The 14,052-nt window shown below is 43.1% G+C and overlaps 1 protein-coding gene across 1 annotated transcript in view; it reads left to right on the top strand.

The window, feature by feature from the left end:
- Positions 1-2,120: 2,120 nt before the first annotated feature.
- GRXCR1 (glutaredoxin and cysteine rich domain containing 1) overlaps positions 2,121-14,052 on the top strand; it is a 53,268-nt gene continuing 41,336 nt past the window's right edge. Inside the window, exons 1-2 of the mRNA XM_083630771.1 lie at positions 2,121-2,268; positions 2,578-3,193. Coding sequence (XP_083486897.1) covers positions 2,804-3,193 — 390 coding nt within the window. The 5' untranslated portion in view covers positions 2,121-2,268; positions 2,578-2,803. The remainder of the gene's footprint in view (positions 2,269-2,577; positions 3,194-14,052) is intronic.

Below are 14,052 nucleotides of genomic sequence, written 5' to 3'. Positions count from 1 at the left end.
AAAGAAAAACACATTACACTACAATAAACTAAACACACAAAAAATGATATCTTCAAATACCTAATTCTCATTACATTGATAACTGACTTCCTTGAGTCCCCTCTAACTGAATTTCATTATATCACCTGTATAGCAGTTCTCCAAATTCATATTTCTACTAATATTGACTCCTTTCATTTACTAACCTCTTCTCCTTTATTAATTTTCTATTCCTTAGTATTTACTACCATATATTCTTATTCTACCCCTAAGCCTATTTATTATTTCCAAGAATTTTCTATTTATTTTGGAAAGCAGGACTCTAAACCTGACCTACTAGACCAGATTATAATGCTTCTGGCTGTTGCTTCAGGGAGGTTCCAAAGCAATTTCCTCCTTCTGCCTCAGCAGGACTATCAGTTGTGATCCTGAACTTACTGAGGTGAATCAACACTTGGATCAACACTTGTCCAAGGTCCTGACTTTGCCTGAGTTTCCATTATCTTACTTGGGCCTTCATCTCCTTTTAGTGATGAAAATTGAAATGGATCAGGACATTCAAGAATTATGAGCTGCAAAGTTTCTCATTGTGAGCTTGGTAATTTTTCCTCCCGCAGGTTACTTGTTACCTTTTTAGCCCGGTAATTATGAGATTTAGTGTGGTCACCAGGAAGAAGACACCCCAAGTATGATTAAACTTCAACAGTTCTAACTCCTGAGTAACAATTATCACAATACTGCATCCAAAGCTAAACTCACCTTTGTCTGAGAACATGTCTGCAGCGTGCATCAAAAGGTCTGCCAAGAAGGTCAGTTTTTCATAGATGTGAAACTGGCATTCTACAAACACAGATGGGTACAAATGCTTTTAACTCTGAGAAGCTATCAACACATGAGAAAACAAATGTCTTCTAAGACTGGATTCATACATGATGCTGCTAAAAAGGTTGCATGATTTGAGTGATTGAGACCGTTTTTTACTTTGATGGTACAGTTCAAGCCTTGAGATATAAGAAGCTGAAGAGCAGAAGAGTAGGTAAAGGTCCAGTTGTGACCGACTCTGGGGTTGCGGCACACATCTCGCTTTAGTGGCTGAGGGAGCCGGTGTACAGCTTCTGGGTCATGTGGCCAGCATGACTAAGCCACTTCTGGCGAACCAGAGCAGCGCACAGAAATGCCGTTTACCTTCCCGCCAGAGCAGTACCTATTTATCTACTTGCACTTTGACGTGCTTTTGAACTCCTAGGTTGGCAGGAGCAGGGACCAAACAACGGGAACTCACCCCGTCGCGGGGATTCGAACTGCCGACCTTCTGATCGGCAAGTCCTAGGCTCTGTGGTTTAACCCACAGCGCCACCTGCGTCCCTAGAAGAGTAGGTGCTATATATTTTTTATATAGTTTCAAGAAGACTTTTTATATAATTTCAAGAAAATAGTTTCAAGAAGACTAACAAAAAATCTCTGTAATAAAATGTTTAAAATATATAGAAGAGTAGGTGCTATATATTTTAAACATTTTATTACAGAGATTTTTTGTTAGTCTTGTTGAAACTATTTTAGCTTCTCCCAGCACTCCCCTGGTGTATTTCCAAATGCCCTTTATTTTCGGCAAGCAGCAAATCCAGTTCATCACAAATGAAGCAACATGTTATATTGATGTACTGTATGTGGCTTGTGTTATAGAGTCGCAGAGGCAACATTAGATAAATGCCTGCTTTCACTCAAAAATTGGCGTGGGGTTGGGGGAGAACCAGAGAGAGGGGTGGATGGAATGAGAAAAAAAGGAATGGGGAGGGAGAATGGTGGTGGTGGTAGGGAATGAGTCCAATGGGACTTCCTTGTGAGTAAATATGCATATGTGCCATTGCACAAGGACAAGGCAAAGGCCGTTCCCCCAGGAAAGGGCAGCTGAGTGTTTTCAAGGAGGTGAGAGAGGTGAAATCACATACATGAGATGGCGTCAAAACTACCCCAACCTCATAGTGAGTCAGTTTACCAGATGATAATAGCTGCCACTGTGTGGGTGCGATGGGAACATTTGGTCCTCAGAATGCCATTGGATTCCAGCATCCAACATCTCTGGCTGTTGGCCATGCTGGCTGGGACTGATGGGAATTGGAACCCAACAACATCTGAAAAGCCAGAAGTTCCCCTCGTCGGCTCTAGAGCATGTTGCCTGAGGACCTGTTAGCAACACAGCCGCCTCAGTTTGTGATGAGCCAGCTCACCACAGACAGCAAGCGGCCATTTGAGCAACTTCAAGAAGACCCGGCTCGGAAGGTGTAACAGGTAACTGGCCTAAGATTGCTCCACAAAATGTCATTTGAGGATGCCAGCTTGAAGATAGCTCTAAGCAGCAAGTGGGGGACCTGCCAGCAGCTGTCAGGAAACAGGAGCTCAGGAAGGTTTCTACATTTCCTCTTTTCTTCACCTTATGTCTCTATTATGCCGTGAAAACTAACATATATGTCTTAGATATATCTTAAGCTGCTTCTTTCTTTCAGCCTTGGACTCTTTTTCTTACCACCACCCCCTTTCTGACACTGAGGAAAACACACAATGGATCGTGAATATTTAATTGTCCCTCTCATTTTACAGGTTTTAGTTTAAAGGTAACCATAGCACACGCTTGCATCCATTATTAATTGCTGAACAGCTCTGTCGCTTCTTCGGACTCCACTTTCCTTTCGATGTTCGCTTCATATGAGTGGTGGCGCCGTCAGTGGAAAACAACTTTGATATTGTTTTAAGTGTGAGAATCTGGCAAATGCGATGACAACCTAGACCAGTAGGATGTAAGCGGCTGATTTCGGCGGATGGGACAATGTTTAAGAGCGACAGCAAGGGCGAGAGGCAGCCGAGGAAAGTCCGATTCCGGGTCGCTTCTTCTCACAGCGGGAGAGTGCTGAAGGAGGTGTACGCCGACGGGGAGACCTCTGACTCACTGGATTCCGAGTGCACCAGCAACTCGGAAACAGACCCAAACAGCAGGCTGAGTGAATCGGACGGGCCGCACAATGGAAACCTTGGGTTGGAGTGGGATGAGAACGAGAAGGTGGGCGATGACATGCTCATTTTCGTGAGAGCTGCCAAAGAGAGAGGATTTGGCACCAAAAGAGTCAACATCCTCAGCAAAAATGGCACCGTTCGAGGAGTCAAGCACAAAGTCAGTGCTGGTCAAGCCCTCTTTGACAATTTAACAAAGGTATTTGAGGTAAGTGAAGCGGCTTTGCTCCTGGTCTACAACCTCTTTCTGTCTCCACTTTCAAATTATCCCAAAGCACGCGCCATATTTTTGACTATGTATGCTCAACAGTCAGAGTTCATAGCAACATTCCAGAGATTAATGCCTGAAATGAGAGCTCCTTTTGATCTAGAGGTCAGGCTTTGATATCTTTGCAACAAAAGCAAGAAATAAAAATAAAAATTGACATTACCAGAAGCCTGCAGGCTAGATCGCACCCCCAAAAAACCTCAAAGGGGAACACTCTAAAGGTCTCTGGAAAGATCTTCACCACATGTTGTATTAAATATTCTTTTCAAGCACTTTGGGGTTATGTAGTTAGCCCTGCTCAGGTGATCAAAATAAATATGTGGGGACTCAAATGGTGTAAGGGTATTGGGGTGAACTTCCAGGCTTTGCTCCAAAAGCCCAAGTCATGGGGAGAATTCTAACCATGTTCACTAGAATTCTCCCCACGATCAGGAACTGTGCAATCGAGACTCCAAATTGCAGAAATTATTCTAAACATGTTCAGTGGAACTCTGTGAGAATCTCCTCACAGTCCTTCATGCTCGATACCTGAAAGGTCAGGTCAGGTCAAAAGGGGGCGGGGCCACTGCACATGGGAATGCTGGGAGTGGGACAGACAATGGAGAGTTTAAATGATGCTCCCTTTGGAAGATGCCGTCTGAAATAGACCGCTGTTCATCATTTCATTTAAAAATTGGCCTTGTCAGAAATATTTCCTTTTTATATCAGGTTCTGATGTGGTTCATCAGTCTTGTTTTTAATGATCAATTTCAATATTGTAAAAACATGCTTCTCACAGCCATGACATCATCATCATCATCATCATCATCATTATTATTAATGTAGCACTACAACTGATCTCGGTAATTCTTATAATCCTCCAAGGTAGACTAGCATTATTATGTAACAGTGGATACGGGGAGCAGAGCCAAGCATTGGTAACTTGCCTAAAGAATATCTAGTTGGGTCCTAGGAAAGGCAAAAATTGAAATGTGGACTTTTGGGTTTGTAGCTGTGCCTCTACTCCACTATGCAATTTGAGATTTAAAGTAAAAAAAGAGTAGTGCATACTTGTCTGCAAGATTTTTCTTACATGTAGCAATTTTGTTGTGTTTGAAGTGCTCCTTGATGGTGAAGAAAACGAATTCTCAAAGGAGATTTCTTCCTTCCTTCCTATTCAACCTGTTCTGGATTTTAGCCCTAGCACCATTAAGCCCTGGTGATATCCAACTTGAATTAACCCCTGAAAACCATTGTTGGTTTTTACAAGCAGGAGTTAGATGATCTAGCCTCAGTCAAGCACTTTTCAGACTTACTCTTTTAATGGGACAATTAAATACATGCCTAAAGTTGCAATCCTCTGCACATTTACCTTTCCTTTCTTCTGAGTAGACATACAGGCGATTGCATTGTCACCCTCTGCCACTGAAGTCCAGAGGACTTAAATATTCCGAGGACTGGCTGAATCATGTCCATCCTACCTAATGGTGGGCTGTATCTGGTGCTGTTACTCAGCTGACATAAAGGTTTCCATCAGTGGAACAGGGAGGGGAGAAACCTTTGGTGATTCACCCTTTCTGCTGCAGACCGTCACCTCCCTAAATCTGCTCCAGACGGTTGGGGGACCCTCCAGAGTAAATTTAGGGGGCTGCAGGTGGGAGGGGACACCACTGAAAATTGCTCCTCTCCCTGCTCTGCTAATGGAGGCCCTACGATCCCTGCTGAATACAACCCAGTAATTCCTAGTGAGATATACTAAGGTTGCAAATAAATTATTAATCCCTCTTATCACCCTTTCCTTCTGGTGATTTTCAGGTTGAAAATAATGAACGCTCTTTGCACGTCATATTAAGTCTTGAAATGATTACGTATGTGAAGCATTAATTTTGGACTTCTGAAAACGGATTAAGAATGGAAATGTGTCATTACAGCATAGTCATATGATATAATTTTAACAGCTTTAGGCAACTGTTTGCATCTTTACATCTTCCTTATGTAAAAAATGCATACTTGCAAACTCCCACCAACTTGTCGAACCAAGAATGTTACCTTTGATAATGGCCACACAAAAACACTTTAGTAGAGGGGAAATGAAAACTGAATTAGAGCTCTCTGTCTTAATAAGACCCTCTTCTCACTAGCTGCAGGAAAGGATTAAATTGCTTCATTTGAATTTTTCCCCATTCTGAGTACTTAGGCTGCAACCTTCTTTGTACAATAAATTTCAGGACTCCTAGAGAAAGAAGCCAATTGAATTCAATACATGTCTACTCAGAAGTAAGTCAGCTGAGTATGGTGATGTGTGATCATAGCCTAAATGTATGGTTTCTTGATATAAAATCCTAATATTTGTATACTGAGGAAATAGAAAAATATATCTCAAAATATCAATTTTTTAACTAATTATATTTTTCTAAATCTCATTTTCAGCCTTTAAATGTTGAGTATTATTCGGCTCATTTTATTTACATATTTACAATATTATATACCATTAATTAAGTGGAGTGCAATGAGAAATATATTAAAACAGTATAAAATTCAACACACACATATATGCATGCAAACTGTATAGCACATCAAAAACCCCAAACACAGGGCTGTTTGCTTTGCAGGGAAAGCTTGAGTAAATGAGAAAGTTTGCAACAACTGTAACTTAGTACAGAAGATATGCGTCCAGTGTTCAAAAGGAGAGAATTCCATAAGATAGGTGCTGCTAAACAGAATGCCATGATGAAAGTTGATGGGCAGATGTCCTACAGCAGAATTTCTGGTCAAATGTAGTGGTCAGGCAGGGGGTGCAGGAGACCAGGCTATAGAAGCCCCCTCAAAGTTGATAGGCGTCTTGTGATTGATTATGTGGGGTAGGTCTTACTTGGTCTCCTCCAATATTTTGTTCAAGTTGGCACCCCTGGACCAGACAGTTCCTCACGTAGTAATAATAATAATTTAGTATTTATACCCTGCCCATCTGGCTGGGTTTCCCCAGCCGCTCTGGGCGGCTTCCAACCGAATATTAAAAACACTATACAGCATTAAGCATTAAAATTTCCCTAAACAGGGCTGCCTTCAGATGTCTTTTAAAAGCAAGATAGTTGCTTATTTCCTTGACATCTGATGGGAGGGCGTTCCACAGGGCAGGCGCCACTACCGAGAAGCCCTCTGCCTGGTTCCCTGTAACCTCACTTCTCTCAATGAGGGAACCCAGAAGGCCCTTGGTGTCTGGACAGAATGATGGAGGTGGAGATGCTCCTTCAGGTATACTGGTCCGAGGCCGTTTAGGGCTTTAAAGGTCAGCACCAACACTTTGAATTGTGCTTGAAAACATACTGGGAGTCAATGCACGTCTCTCAGGACCGGTGTTATATGGTCTCAGCAGCCACTCCCAGTCACCAGTCTAGCTGCCGCATTCTGGATTAATTGCAGTTTCCTAAGCTACCTCATTGATTCTGTTAATAGTCACATGTAACAAGGAGTGACCTGGGATGAATATATGAATTCCATTCTGCATCAAAAGACAAATGCAGCCACTTTATTAAGCGGAACCAGAATGAGCACTGCAGTGTGAATGTGCATCAGGATGCACAGCACATCAGCTGCATTCCTAAAATATATATGCAATAAAATTAAGTGGGTGAGTGGATGTGGTCTTGATACCCAACTATTCACATAGAATTCAAAGCAGACAACTGCACAGAGAGGCAACTCACAGCTTAGGAGGAATCACTATGTAATATGCAACACTTTCACTATTCAAATAGGATCAAATAAAGGATCAAACAACTTTGGATTGTGCAAATGGTTCCCAAACCTATGTTCTCTGAGGTTTTTCCTGCTGCCTCCGCTTGAAGATCTTGCAGGGTTTGTAACCAGCTCATTAGCTCAGGGGTTCATCTACTCAACATCTAGGCTAGGGCAATCTTCTGAAGGGGATTGAGGGGACTGTGAGAGAAGCAGAAAGATAGTATGTGGGGCATTTTTAGTTTCTGGTGGTAGGAGAAAGCCAGCTCAGATGGCTGGTTTTGAGTTGGTTCTCTGTTGTGACTCTGCATTTCAACAGCTAGCCAACGCACAGTATTTATAAAGTAAATCTACTTGGAGGATCTACTGGCAGTGGTGTAGCATGGGTTGCCAGTGCCAGGGGCTGTGCAGAGGAGGGTGGATGGGTAGAGGGAAACGGATGGAGTATGCATGCGCATTCAACTGTCTAAAAGCGTCCACGTCACTCAGGAGAGCACGGCTATAGAGATAAGAAAAGAAGAGTCATTCTGTTGCCTGGAGAGGTTACTTCCTGGTTCGCATGAAGAAGCCATTTTCAACAGAGCCCAGCAACTGAAGTGTGCAGCTGTATTGAGGCAGCACTGGGTGTTGAAATTTTGTGCCCCCAAACAATTTTGCTCCTGAGGCAACCACCCCTCTGCCCCCCAAACTATGCCACTGTCTACTGCAGAGTCCTATCAGCAATACACATGTAAGACATATTCCTCAACAAGTGGTTTGAACCTATGCACAGAGCTAAGTTGGCTCTGCTGTCACAGAGGTCTGTGAGTGGGACAAGGCTGCAATAGTTTTCCATAACCTGTCTTCAGCTTCATGTTTTCTCCGCCGAAACTTTCCCCAGCTCATTGACAGTCCAAGTACCCAGCTGATGGCAGGATCAAGTGATGTGACTTGGATGTGTAAAGCAGACACCATAAATTAGTCTGAGCTTTCATATCTATTGCTGTCAATGTCTCTCAAAGGTGATACTTTTCAACAGAGGAAGTCAACACATTCCGCTGAGAGCCATGAAATGATGAATACACACGTGCAAATCAACCCAATTATATAATGCTCTTTTCTCTAAAGTAATGAACAGAGAGCATTCGTCACATAACCTTTGAACAATATTTATGGAATAAAGTAGTCATCTGATTTCAGAAGCCCAGGGGAAAAAGATATCACACCTAACATCTGAACCACCCAGTCAGAAAGATATTGATTTCTGATCCTCTGTCATAAAGCTGCGAAAAATATGTCCTCAATGGGGAACTTGGATAATAGATGGGAAACTTCAGAGAGCCAAATGTGGCCTTCAAAGCCTTCCAACCTGGCCCTCAGGGCTCTCCCCTGTGAAACTCCCTTTTCTTAGATTACACCCCTCACTGGTTCTGCTTTGCATCCTCTTGGAGTGTTTTTGCCTGGTTGGTATGTGTCTTTGAACTCTAATAATGTGTCTTAAAAAGCAGAGACATCACCTTGCCGACAAAGGTCTGTATAGTTAAAGCTGTGGTTTTCCCAGTAGTGATGTATGGAAGTGAGAGCTGGACCATAAAGAAGGCTGATCGCCGAAGAATTGATGCTTTTGAATTATGAATTTTTGAATTAAGATCAAGCGTATCCATTCTTAAGGAAATCAGTCCTGAGTGTTCACTGGAAGGACAGATCGTGAAGCTGAGGCTCCAATACTTTGGCCACCTCATGAGAAGAGAAGACTCCCTGGAAAAGACCCTGATGTTGGGAAAGATGGAGGGCACAAGGAGAAGGGACGACAGAGGACGAGATGGTTTGACAGTGTTGTCGAAGCTACCAACATGAGTTTGACCAAACTGCGGGAGGCAGTGGAAGACGGGAGTGCCTGGCGTGCTCTGGTCCATGGGGTCATGAAGAGTCAGACATGACTAAACAACAACAACAACGTCTCTTACTTGTTTGGATGGAGGATAAAGAGGTGTGTGTGTGTGTGTGTGTATGTGTGTGTGTGTGTAGAAACTAGTCTCTTGTATAAAGGTAAAAATTTGAATATGTTGCCCCGCCTCCTTTTGCTTCTGGCCACGACTAGCATGTGTCCCCCAGAATGCTGCCCAGAGGAGAATGAGACCCTCAGACTGAAGGGGAAAAAAGTTCCCCACCCCGTCCTAGATTTAACTGGAACCGTTTCTCTTAAATAGGATCTCTTGGGCCTAACACTGCTTCAAAATTCTCTCTTACTAAAAAAGGTCCACACAGTTGACCTACTTACAAATTCTCTTTCCAACTAAAAACACGAGGAAGCTATTTAAGATAGGAGAAGGCAACAAAAGGCAGAGTTGGGCTGCATTAGCAGGCCATTTAAAAGGTAAAAGGTAAAGGGACCCCTGACAATTAGGTCCAGTCGTGCCCGACCCTGGGGTTGCTCTGCGGCGCTCATCTTGCTTTATTGGCCGAGGGAGCCAGCGTACAGCTTCCGGGTCATGTGGCCAGCATGACTAAGCCACTTCTGGCAAACCAGAGCAGCGCACGGAAATGCCGTTTACCTTCCCACCGGAGCGGTACCTATTTATATACTTGCACTGCATGCTTTCGAACTGCTAGGTTGGCAGGAGCAGGGACCGAGCAACGGGAGCTCACGCCGTTGCGGGGATTCGAACCGCCGACCTTCTGATCGGCAAGTCCTAGGCTCTGTGGTTTAACACACAGAAAGGCAACGTGAAGAGTCTTAGAAAGGACTATCCTTTTTTTTGTCAGCTGAATTTTACACACATATACAGTGGTACCTTGGGTTACATACGCTTCAGGTTACACACTCCGCTAACCCAGAAATATTACCTCAGGTTACGAACTTTGCTTCAGGATGAGAACAGAAATCGTGCTTTGGTGGCAGCGGGAGGCCCCATTAGCTAAAGTGGTGCTTCAGGTTAAGAACAGTTCCAGGTTAAGAACAGACCTCCGGAACGCATTAAATACTTAACCTGATGTACTACTGTACATGTTGGACCTAAAAGGGTGTCCCCACATCTTGGCGAGGCTTAAGGGGTTGGAAATATTGCAGGAAGGTTAAATAGATAGATACTGATATAAGCAGTGTCCTTCTTCTAGACAAATAGGTGTTGGGACTCACCATGAAGTTGTTACAGCAAGTGCCACAATTTCAAACAACACCAAAATACATGTGCCAGTACTGTGTACCCTTGAGTACCCCCTTGGGGGAAAAAAGCACTGGATATAGATATATTCAGGTGTGCATGAGTGAACCGCCTTTTCTACTACATGTCAGTTCAAAGCTGTTAAGTAGTTGAGGGACTTCAGACAATGCAGCTTCATTTGCCCTCAATGATGTGACCAAACCTGACTCAAGTGGTCTGCGATGTCGTCATGGTCACTATGTGATGCATTTTTTTTAAAAAAGGCAACCCAAGCAGTAGTGTGTTGTTGTTGTTTAGTCATGTCCGACTCTTCGTGACCTCATGGACCAGAGCACGCCAGGCACTCCTGTCTTCCACTGCCTCCCGCAGTTTGGTCAAACTCATGCTGGTAGCTTCGAGAGCACTGTCCAACCATCTCATCCTCTGTCGTCCCCTTCTCCTTGTGCCCTCCATCTTTCCCAACATCAGGGTCTTTTCCAGGGAGTCTTCTCTTCTCATGAGGTGGCCAAAGTATTGGAGCCTCAGCTTCAGGATCTGTCCTTCCAGTGAGCACTCAGGGCTGATTTCCCTAAGAATGGATCGCTTTGATCTTCTTGCAGTCCATGGGACTCTCAAGAGTCTCCTTCAGCACCAGAATTCAAATCAGTAGTGTACTGAGGAGCTAAATGGTTTCTAATAGGGATGGCACAAATATATACACAAAAGCATGGAAAATAGATTCTTGCGGGGAATGGAGAGGGTCTGCATAACTTTCATGCCCTTTCAAATGGTCAATTTTGGGTCAAAAATAATTTGGCAAGCCAGCAGCTTGCACTCTGCTTGTTCACAAAGCAGATGTGCCAGGACTAGAGCCTTCAATATTCCAAGAAGGCAATGCTACTGCTGCCCCATGGGGGTGTTATTTATCCCTCCCGACTTGCCTTTTGATTGCTGCTGGTGTCTGGTGTGGAAAAAGTTGCTATGGCAACCCTTCCCCCCTCATCTTCTTTTGCCTGCTTCAATGAGAAGGGAAATGCAGTTGCCATGACAACATCTTTCCACATCCTCCAGGCAAAGCAGCTAGAAGAAAAGGTGACGTAGCAATTTCATTGGTGGCCCTTTCTGTTGGCTTTTGTACCTTTGGGACTGAGAATGAGGGGTTCTGAGTGTCGCCTGGCTTGCCAGGCTAAACCAAAGGCGTGCTGGGCTATATGTTATCTTTCTGAAACCAAGAGAGGCCTTCTCTTCCAATGGAAGGACCGCTGTACTTGGAATTTAGAAATCTGAATTCAAATCTCAGTTGAGTTGACTAGACTAGTCAGCTCTTGCCAAAACACTGCTTTTTAACCACTGTTCTTCTTCCTTCGCATGAAAATAATAGCGACTTTGCTTCTCTTTTAGAAAAATACATTAGTTGCATATATAACAGAATGAAATAAAAAGAGAGGATCAATGTCAGCTCACCTTACAGAAAGGATGAGCCATCAATCCTAACTGAAATATTTATTTTTTTATTAAAAAATTGTCCAGTAGCACCTTAGAGACCAACTAAGTTTGTTCTGGGTATAAGCTTTCATGTGCATGCAAACTTAGTTGGTCTCTATCTAATGTGCTATTGGACAATTTTTTAATTTTTTAATTTATTTCGACTGTGTCAGACCAATACGGCTACCTACCTGAATCTATTTTTTTATTGATTTATTAAATTTGTATACTGCCCTCCATACATAGATTTCAGGGCAGTTTACTAGATATTTGGATGTCCGAACTGATACCAAAACAAGATTGATGATGGTCTACTCAAATGCAGAGATGCAGTGGTACCTCGGGTTACAGACGCTTCAGGTTACAGACTCCGCTACCCCAGAAATAGTGCTTCAGGTTAAGAACTTTGCTTCAGGATGAGAACAGAAATCGCGTGGTGGCGACGTGGTGGCAGCGGGAGGCCCCATTAGCTAGAGTAGTACCTCAGGTTAAGAACAGTATCAGGTTAAGAACGGACCTCTGGAACGAATTAAGTTCTTAACCCAAGGTACCACTGTATAGATATTCAAATGCAGAGAGAGCATGAAGATTTCAGACTATTCCGTAATGGATGGTCGGTGTTTATTCTTCCATCCTCAAAGTATCAGTCTCTAAGGGCTCATAGGATCCACTTTCATTGTTAGTCTCCCGCACTGCAGGAACATCATTTAAAAACCTGCGAATATCTGAAAATATAAAGGATTTTTCCAAAACAAAATTAATTTCTGACTAGAAGGAAGACAAAACAGGACACACCTGCACCACATGCCTCAGAGAAGTATTAGCATTACATCACCAGCAACTATCTGAACTAGCCTGTTCCTTCCTAGGTGGAGTGGGGTCCAATATACTTGAAACATCCATTTTCTAAATTTGAACCATTAAAAGTAGTCGCTTGAAAACCATGTGCAGCATTTGAACGGAGCCTTGTAGATTATGCAGTCAGGTGTTGAGGCTGGAACCTTAACCATGTCTACTCAGAAGTAAGTCCCATCAAATTCTTACTGCCAGGTAAATGTGGTTAGGATTGTGGTCGCAATCCAGGTCATGTAGGAGGACCGCAGGCTATACAGTGGTACCTCAGGTTAAGTACTTAATTCGTTCCGGAGTTCCGTTCTTAACCTGAAACTGTTCTTAACCTGAAGCACCACTTTAGCTAATGGGGCCTCCTGCTGCCACTGTGCCGCCGGAGCACGATTTCTGTTCTTATCCTGAAGCAAAGTTCTTAACCTGAAGCACTATTTCTAGGTTAGCAGAGTCTGTAACCTGAAGCGTATGTAACCTGAAGCGTATGTAACCCGAGGTACCACTGTATTTCAGAAAGGGAAGAATCAACATTTGGCAAGAACTTGCTTTTGTACACAAGCAAAGCCAACTTATGAAAAAGGAGCGTCATCTGAGAACATCTTTTTTTGAAATACATCCTAATGACAATTGTAGTTTTTATCGACCGCAGAAGAAGCAGGCAATTTTAACAATTTGGGGCAATGAAATTTGTGCTTTTGGCATGCGTACCTCTGAGCAAGAGTGCATACAAGTGGGCTATAAGTAGGGATGAAGGAGAAAGGTGATTCAGTTGACATTTAAAGGCAAAGCTATATAATCTGCATGTTCCAAAGCAATGAATCAAAACACAGCTGCCCGCTGGAATTCACACTTCTCTGAATTTTGCAGTTCACTTCGCCAGCCAAGTAAAATGTACAAAAAATTGCATATATTAGGGTAAAGTGTGCATATAAATGCACACATTCATGAAAATAACATGAAATGCATTGAATTAGGGGGGAACTGCTTGAAAAAAATGTGTACGTTTGTCAAAAATGCACAGGAAAATGTGTTTATCATGAGACATTGGCACTAAAAGGCTTGCAATTTTTCGTGAAGATTTTTTAAAAATTGCAAATTGTTACAGAAATGTGCAGCAATGGAGAGAAAATGAAATTGGAAGATTTGTTCCCCTAGCTGAAGCTCCCATGGGTATTGGCTCTTTGTCGATCTTCCTGTGACTCTTGCAGGACACTTTGGGAGTGAGGTGTCAACATCCTCTCTTGACAGCTCCTGATTCGGTCTTCCTGATACCAGATCTTGTGTGAGCTGAGCGCAGCTAACTTGAGCTGACTTTCATAAGTGAAACGGAATCAACTGACCAGTGCAAGTTCTACAGATATCAGCAGGAACACAGGAAACCTACCCCTGGATATATTAAACCCTAAAGTTATGAAAATGCTTGTGAGTTGTATAAGGAGCTTAGTAATCTTAGTCAAGTGCAACCCACCCAAAAAAGATTTGCTTCTATATTGTCCGCATGTTTCCTGACGTATGTGCAGTATTTTATAAGCTGAGGGATGCTAGTGCTCTTTTTATAGACGTACAGGCATGGATTCGGTGTTATCTGAAGGCCAGTTGAGCAATCAGAGAGAGATGATGGAATCTAGA

This window comes from Podarcis filfolensis, assembly GCF_964270895.1.
Source record: "Podarcis filfolensis genome assembly, chromosome: 9".
NCBI classification, from domain to species: domain Eukaryota; kingdom Metazoa; phylum Chordata; class Lepidosauria; order Squamata; family Lacertidae; genus Podarcis; species Podarcis filfolensis.
The sequence above is the reverse complement of the archived record's forward strand: the minus strand, read 5'-3'. Positions and strand labels throughout refer to the sequence as shown.